Source organism: Drosophila busckii, chromosome 2R (genome assembly GCF_011750605.1).
Source record: "Drosophila busckii strain San Diego stock center, stock number 13000-0081.31 chromosome 2R, ASM1175060v1, whole genome shotgun sequence".
NCBI classification, from domain to species: Eukaryota; Metazoa; Arthropoda; class Insecta; order Diptera; family Drosophilidae; genus Drosophila; species Drosophila busckii.
The window spans coordinates 23,084,640-23,093,738 of NC_046605.1; the positions used below are offsets into that span (position 1 = coordinate 23,084,640).

General features: G+C 38.9%; 1 protein-coding gene across 1 annotated transcript in view; it reads right to left on the bottom strand.

Moving 5' to 3' along the window:
* Window positions 1-8,522, bottom strand: part of LOC117135093 — a 92,906-nt gene extending 84,384 nt beyond the window's left edge. The window contains exons 1-2 of the mRNA XM_033295042.1: window positions 8,474-8,522; window positions 1,421-1,480 (exon numbers count right to left, since the gene is read on the bottom strand). Coding sequence (XP_033150933.1) covers window positions 1,421-1,480; window positions 8,474-8,489 — 76 coding nt within the window. The 5' untranslated portion in view covers window positions 8,490-8,522. The remainder of the gene's footprint in view (window positions 1-1,420; window positions 1,481-8,473) is intronic.
* Window positions 8,523-9,099: the final 577 nt, after the last annotated feature.

The following is a 9,099-nucleotide window of genomic DNA, read 5'->3' on the forward strand; positions in this document are numbered from 1 at the left end:
TTAAAACCCACTTAATGTTTTAAGGAAATGTCTATATATTCTTATAATTTCCAATCATTTTTGGGCTATTTACTAATTTTGAATAATTGTGAATTATCGATAATATATACATTTTTCGATCACTTTTGCAAATTGTCTAGTTTTAAAATTTTCCATAACTATTGCATTTTTTGATAGTTTTTGGAGATGTCGATGGCTTTAAAACTTTTCGATAATGTATAGAATATTCGAATTCCTTCGATTTGTTTCGAAATTTATTAGATTTTTCAAAACCTTTTAAATTTGCCATAACCTTTTTAGGGCTTCGATAGCTTTCAATATGTGCAATATCGATAGCTTCAACAGTCGGAAATCATAATGACTTTTCGATAACTTTTGAATTCGAAAACAATTGATCTGTCCTACCTCTCGTGAAATATTTATTGAGAGAAAAATTTAAATTTCCCGGTTTATCTTTTATCTTTTCTTATTGAGAGAAACTTAGGACACATAAAATTATTGCAAGAGGTTTTGAGAAATGACGCATTAATTAATAATTAACTTATTTCGTATAATCAATGTATGTACATATGTGTCCACAAAATTAAACTTAAACTCAACTAGAGTATTCGATTTGTTTCTTTTTTAATTTGAAGGAAATTTGAACAAAATTTAAACTGAGGTGATTTATGTGGCATACTGTAGCGTGCAGATTGTACAATGATGTTGGCAGAGCATAGAATGATGAGCGTTCCACTTCTTGCTTTACTGACTTAGCTCGCCGGATGGGGTATGGGTATTCTTGCTTCACTTTCTATACTCAAGCTACCAAAAGACAAAAATTTTAAGTGCACTGTTGAAGATTAATATGGATATGGATCTAAAGGGAATGTCTGCAAACGCGGGATAAATACTGGTTGTGGGATAGTAAACGGACCACATATTTTGTAAGTGTATGCAGATGTCGTGGCATACCCTGTTCTATACCCTCCCTGCCATGGCAGTGTGCTTGAAGCACTATGATGCTGCCCCGAATTTAATACTAGACCCAGTTCTAGTAGGTGTGCGCGTAGACTGTACCCATTATAGGTGTGTGCGATGCACCAAAGTAATACGCTGTTAGCGAATCATGTTACTAAATTTACAGAGTATGCTTTATTGCCTTTCGTTGGCATTATTCAAAGAAAATATTAAAAAAAAAAAAACTATAAAATATTTGGCAGAAGTCCAAATACCAAAATTTACATCGATGGTCAAAAAATTATTTTTGCACCGCATGTGCTAATTAAAGTTTCTTACAATTAATTACTTTTACGATAGCTACCACGACTCACTGTGTTTAGTTATTGTTTGCTTCATTATATTTGCTTACACATACACATATACATACATATATGTATATGACAATGCACTGCTTGTGTTTGTGTATTGTTTTACTCACAGATACCAATATATATCCATCGCCTTTGTTCGTTGGGCCCTTCGAAGTCAGCTGATGCTACTGTGGGTTAAATTATAGAATTCGTTATGTATACATATGTTCGTGTGCAAATATAGGGGTGAGAGACAGCGTGTTGAGTTAGCTACAATTTTATATTATTTTGAATGTTATTATTGAAGAAATATTTTGGATTTTAAGCTAAAAAAAAATAATACTAATCGGAAATAAAAAAAAATAAATGGTTCATATATCACGCGGTAATTCGCGCGGCTGGTCCCACTGTGCGTAGACCGAAATTGTTACGGCGCTGTGCAGGGGTTCGCCTCCTCTCGCTTTTCTCTTTTATTTTACACGTGCATCTTGACGGCCAATTTTTATTTTGCAAATCTCATTACTTTTTGGAGATCACTCGCCTGGCTCTTCTATGACGTTGTCCGAGGCGAGTGGTCCATACCCTCTATCGAGTACACTTATTGGGGTATATCGTGCGTGAAGCCGACTGCTATACTCGTAATAACTACGATAGCTTGTTGCAAGGCTGCAAGTTATTTGTTTTTCTTTATTATTAACTATAGACATTCATGAAGCGAATATTTTACCTCACACGAGACTTGTTTGATTATTATATGCAAAGATACAATATTTCTTTTTATACACGCACTGCGCGATGCACAGGCGTTTATACGTTACTGTCAGCGCTTGTATTATTTATTAAATACCACTTGTATGCCTAATGTATTTAGAACTTTGAATGTTTTTGCAGACACGTGTTGGAAGATTATAATTATTTGGGCACAAAAAAATAGACTGATTCAATTCGCTTCTGTTCACTTACTAGTTTGACCAGATACTAAAACTTTGCACGCGGCTGTATTTTTTTCTTCTGCAGCGCTTGCCATTCCAATATGTTTGCTAATTTTCCTTTTCTTTGATATACATATTTCTAACGGAGTAATGGCATGTTCTTATAGTTCCCTGCCCACGCACGTCCGTCGCTGTGTGAGAGCGAGGGGTACAGAGCGACTGTTCTTGTTACTCTTTGCTCTCTCTCTCAGCAATTGTAAGCCGTTAAATCAAATTACACTGACAAAAAAAATTCTGAACTAAATAACCTGTATACTACACAACAGAAAATGTTATGAGGGACTTTCACGAATAATCAATATCTGAAGAAGAACAGTAAAAGGTTATTTGAGTTCTTAGCACTTTATATCTTTCAAATGATAAGTTCCTATAGACTTTCCGTCCTGGTTTTTCAGCTCATAATATGTGGGGCTTACTTTCCGAGCTACCGTGGCTTTTATAAAGACGGGTGCCAATTTACTACCAAACTTCTTGACTGCGCTGCTTTGTGAGAAGTTACGAGCATACACAGTATCTCCGCATTTTAGTTGTATCGTGAACTTTGGACATGTTTGTTTTTGCTCGATCACGAGCAAGTTGTAGTACATCTGGCTGTTTTAAAGCCGTGTAATCTGTTAACATATCAAGCTTGCGCAACAGACCATAATCTTGACCGTTTAGAATCATATTCTGCCCGAAACAAAGAAAATATGGAGAGTAGCCTGTACTGCGGTGTACGGTTGTTCTTAGGGATCCACTGATTTCTGACAAGTGACTGTCTTGACCTATGTATGCGCGAATTGCTGCGAGGACCGATCGATTTAGTCGCTCACTGGCGTTCGCTTGCGGCTGAATGGCTGTACATATATGAGACACGCCGAATCGAGTAAGAAACGCTTTGAACTGATTGGATTTGAACTGCGAACCGTTGTCCGTCAAGATTGTCTCCGGAACACCAAATGTGTAGAAAATAGACTTTTCCAAGTAGGAACAGATGTTGTTCGAAACAAATTTCTTTAGGGGCTGCAAGAAGTGGAATTTTGTGTTATGATCAACTACTACTAGGAGACCTATATTTCCATTCTTGGATCTGGGGTACGGTCCTAGAATGTCCATATACAGTTTCTGGAAAGGTCTTTCTGATTCCAGAGGCTTACCCATTGGAGGTCTTAATATTGAGCTTGGACTTTTGGTTGCTTTACAAACCGAACAGCTGGAGACGAAGTTTCGAATCTGCACTGTCATCCCAGGCCAAAATAGGTATCTTTTCAGATTTTCGATCATTTTACCAGTTCCACAATGTGCTCAATCTGGTGGATCATGGGCACGATGTACGACATCGTTGACGAGCCCTTGGGGAATCCACAGTTTCCAAGCACTGGCTTCTTGTGCAGAATCTCTATTTACGGGTTCTGTGCGTTTGTATACATAGTTTTCCATGATTTTCAAATCGGGGAGTTTTCTTTCATTTAATTTAATGTGTTCTATCAGTTTTTTGTATTCAGATGAACTGAATTCCTGTGACTGCAAGTCGACAATAGATAACGACTGTGCGATCTCGTCGATAGGAAATTCATCTCTACGAGAAAGCGCGTCTTCAACGACGTTGTGCGAACCTCGACGATGTAGTATTGTGAACAAAAAGCCTTGCAACTTAATTGCCCACCTCGCCAGGCGGCCTGTCAGATCTTTCTGGTTCATTAACCATTTTAAGGCAGCGTGATCGGTGATCACGACGAATTCTTGGCCCTCTATATAAGCACGGAATTTTTGAATTCCATTTATTACAGCGAGGCACTCTAGTTCGGTGACTGAATAATTACGTTGAGCTTGTGTCAGTTTAACTGACATGTATGCGATTGGAAGCTCGACTCCTTCTTCATTCTCTTGAGCGAGTACGCATCCTAGTCCACTTAGACTAGCATCGCATAATAATATGAATCGCTTCGAAAAGTTAGGGGTGCTCAGGATTGGAGCGGAGATTAGTTTGCTTTTAAGACGCTGGAAAGCTTCTTCTGCTTCACTGTTCCACGCGAAATGTTTATTTTTCTTTAACAGGTTCGTTAGAGGTAGACTAAGTGCGGCGTAGCCTTTAACGAAACGTCGGTACCAGCCTGACATACCTAGAAATCTTCTCAACTGTTTGCTAGATGAGGGTCCTGGAAATTCGTTGATCGCTACTACTTTATTGGGGTCAGTTTTAATCTGACCATCGCCTATAATGAATCCTAAATACTTAATTTCTTTCATGCAAAATTTGGACTTCGCGATATTGATGGTTAAATTGGCCTTTCGCAAATGGGTCGCTACTTCCGTTAAAAGTGACATGTGTGAGTCAAAGTTATCAGAAAGTATCAAAAGATCATCTAAGTAGACAAAAACTCTCGAGCGCAAATGCGCGGGAATAACTTGATCCATTAAGCGGCAGAGAGTTTGCGCGGCATTGCATAAACCGAAAGGCATAACTTTGTATTGAAATAGTGGTCGATTAGGTATAGTAAAAGCTGTGTATTGTCTAGATTTTTCCTCAAGGGGTATCTGCCAGAATGCATGCTTCATGTCTAATCCTGTGATGAATCGGGCTGGAGGTAGTCTACTTAGTAAACCATCTACGTGTGGAAGAGGATAGGCATCTTTTCGAGTACATTTGTTTACTTCTCTTGAATCTAAACATAATCTAAGCTTGTTACCTCTCTGTACTAACACACAATTGCTACTCCATGGACTGTTGGATTCTTCTATGACGTCTAAAGCTAGCATGTGTTCGATTTCAGAACATAAGCTGTTCTTTCGCTGGCGATATAGGCCAATGCCTCTGCTTTATCGGTTTGGCGTCGCCCACATCGATGCTGTGTTCGATTATGTGCGTCCGACCTAACCCTTCTTTTTCGAACGACGGTAATTTACTAATCACAATATCTAGTTCACTTTGTTGTTGCTCAGATAATTTATGAATTTTCGGAAGTTCTGTGGTGTCGTAATCTCCAATATCAAGCTCGTTTATACTAGGTGAATTTTGGGGTGATTCGCTGTAGCAAACCGAAACTTTTCCAAAAGTCTATTCCCAAGTATACGTCTTGCTTCAGATTTTGAATGATGTAGAATTCTATGCTTTGTGAAGATCGCAGCTATAAGGTTCTTCCGGCATGACCTAATTTTCTTCCAGTATGTTCGTATGCGTGCTGTAGAACGTTTCGGTGAGTGAACTTCATTAATGTTTTCTACCTGGTCGAATATGCGTTTTCTGACTGCTAAATAATTCGCTAGGCGGCTGTTAAAGGGTTGGTGAGAAAAGTTTTTTGGACTATTTTCAGACAGATCTTACGTATCACCGTTGTCAGTCTGTGTACTAACAGAAGTGTCTAGGGGTTTGGATGCGACAGTGCGTGTTTCGACCGCGCATCCGTCACTCGGTTTTTCGATGGATTACACGTTTTGCAATGAGGTTTGTATGTGTCTTTCGCACCGCAACCATAGCAAAAGATATTTCTTGGTTCTAGACAAAGGTCGTATCGGTGTCCTGACTTATTACAGTTCCAGCATATCAACTTTGTTTGTTCAACAGCTGAAACCTCTGAATCTTCGTCTAGTTCGGAAATGTGGGGTCGGTAGGCTTTTGCCGACTGAGACTTGTTTTGTTTGTAAAACTGTTCATGGGTGTGTATTTCCTCTCGCAGACGCGATATTTTGCAAATACCTAAATGCATAAGTTCGTAACGCACTGATAATTTGGAATTCCTAATCAAAATATGTACTAATGATTCTTCACATATGGGGTTACGCAAGCGACTGGCTAACTTCTCTATATCAAATTGAGATTCTTCAAATGGCTCGCGATCACCTTGTTTTCTGACATTAATAGAATCCCAGATATCCATGTCAGTATCGACTTCTTTAAACTTTTTACGGAACTCTTCGCAAAATGCGTTCCAAGTAAATTCTGGAAAGTTCTTGTGAAAGTTCCAAAATCAATCGTTTGCTTTACCTACCAGCAGTAGATGCAGGTGGTCACACAAAAGACTGTAGTTACCATATAGATTTCTGTTGGTCATAGACCTAACGCGGTAAAGAAAATCTTCGGTCATGAGACCGCTACGAGAGCCATCAAAGCTTAACTTCCAGTTTTGGATTATGCTAGAAGCTTTTTCTGGTGGTATCAGTGGTACACTAGATATGCTACTGATATTCGGGCTTGCATTTTGAGCTATCGGATGCCTTTGCCTTGTTGCATGAGGTGCGCTGTGTTCTTCAGTATTTAAATGCACTGCAGATAGCTGCTGCTGTATTATTGACGTAAGACGTTGCATCAACTGTTGTTGTTGCGACTGCATCGCAGTTTGAATCAATGAGTTTACGAACTCTGTGCTCATTATTGTGGCTTGTTGATTCGCCACTGGGCCGTTGCGGTTGGCGTTGGCTCTATTACTTGACCTGGTTGTCATTCTGCCGCGTGGGGTTTGTCCCCTACGTACTACATTTCTTTCTCTGTTTCTCGAAGTAGATGGTCCGCTATCAATTGACAGATTTGCGTTACTAGCTGCACCTAATTCGGCTGCTAAATTGCTATTAGAGCTAATTGTCTGAGTGAGCAAACAATCTTGCACACTGGACAAGTGTTACTGCTTTGCAATGCTTCTCTGATGCAAGTTTCGTGGAACTTGTGCTTGCACGGAGACGTTGCTATTAATTCATTTGTACTAATAATTTCATGACAGCATCCACAAAGTAATTCTGGAGCTGTACTTAAATCTTCGGTACTGAGTCGCACGGACATATTTTATGGCTTTAATTTTCAGTTAAGATAATCGCACCACGCACATGGGCACGATCTACGGCATTTTCTAAAATGTTGGTCTGTTTACTTTTTGCTATTGCGAATTTAAATGAGTACTATTCTCTCTGCGAGTCCTAACCTAATGTTCAGTCATACCGGTCAGACACTTAGCGCGAATGCTACTGTGCTGCTATTCCAGGTGTGATTGTGAAGGTTGGTCACAGATTTCATTTCAAAGGCCTGTTTTTTTCAAACTAGGTAAGTATTAAGTGAGTATAATATTATTATGGTCGATCTTCTCGTGATATTCAAAAAGACTCGCTTTTCCAATAATAAATGTTTTACTTCTGTAGCTTTCACTAGCCTGACTGTCATAACCCGTTCGACAAATGAAAAATCTATGAAGTGAATGCTACTTGAGCCGAGCCAGCTTTGTCTCGGTCGATAAATTGCATTCTCGCAATTAATATCGCCATTCCAGAGAACAGTAAACTGGGAGCATAGCGTCACATCACAAACGTTACATTTTGCTTTGATTTCAAATAATGACTGTAAAGTACTAGTGGATGGAATAGTCAGAACTGTTGTGAGACTGACTAGATGTTCTAAAAGTCTTACTAGACCCACGCTTAGAGATATTTTAACTCGTCTATGTCGTCAGGTCCCACCTGATGGGAGCCACTTTATCTTTTTATGTAGCGTGCAGATTGCACAATGATGTTGGCAGAGCATAGAATGATGAGCGTTCGTGCACTTCTTGCTGACTGACTTAGCTCGCCTGATGGGGTATGGGTTCTTGCTTCACTTTCTATACTCAAGCTACCAAAAGACAAAAATTTTAAGTGCACTGTTGAAGATTAATATGGAAATGGATCTAAAGGGAGTGTCTGCAAACGCGGGACAAATACTGGTTGTGCGATAGTAAACGGACTACATATTTTGTAAGAGTATGCAGATGTCGTGGCATACCCTGTTCTATACCCTCCCTGCCATGGCAGTGTGCTTGAAGCACTATGATGCTGCCCCGAATTTAATACTAGACCCAGTTCTAGTAGGTGTGCGCGTAGACTGTACCCATTATAGGTGTGTGCGATGCACCAAAGTAATACGCTGTTAGCGAATCATGTTACTAAATTTACAGAGTATGCTTTATTGCCTTTCGTTGGCATTATTCAAAGAAAATATTAAAAAAAAAAAAACTATAAAATATTTGGCAGAAGCCCAAGGACCAAAATTTACATCGATGGTCAAAAAAATTATTTTTGCACCGCATGTGCTAATTAAAGTTTCTTACAATTAATTACTTTTACGATAGCTACCACGACTCACTGTGTTTAGTTATTGTTTGCTTCATTATATTTGCTTACACATACACATATACATACATATATGTATATGACAATGCACTGCTTGTGTTTGTGTATTGTTTTACTCACAGATACCAATATACATATATCCATCGCCTTTGTTCGTTGGGCCCTTCGAAGTCAGCTGATGATACTGTGGGTTAAATTATAGAATTCGTTATGTATACATATGTTCGTGTGCAAATATAGGGGTGAGAGACAGCGTGTTGAGTTAGCTACAATTTTATATTATTTTGAATGTTATTATTGAAGAAATATTTTGGATTTTACTCGCCTGGCTCTTCTATGACGTTGTCCGAGGCGAGTGGTCCATACCCTCTATCGAGTACACTTATTGGGGTATATCGTGCGTGAAGCCGACTGCTATACTCGTAATAACTACGATAGCTTGTTGCAAGGCTGCAAGTTATTTGTTTTCCTTTATTATTAACTATAGACATTCATGAAGCGAATATCTTACCTCACACGAGACTTATTTGATTATTATATGCAAAGATACAATATTTCTTTTTATACGCGCACTGCGTGATGCACAGGCGTTTATACGTTACTGTCAGCGCTTGTATTATTTATTAAATACCACTGTCACTTGTATGCCTAATGTATTTAGAACTTTGAATGTTTTTGCAGACACGTGTTGGAAGATTATAATTATTTGGGCACAAAAAATAGACTGATTCAATTCGCTTCTGTTC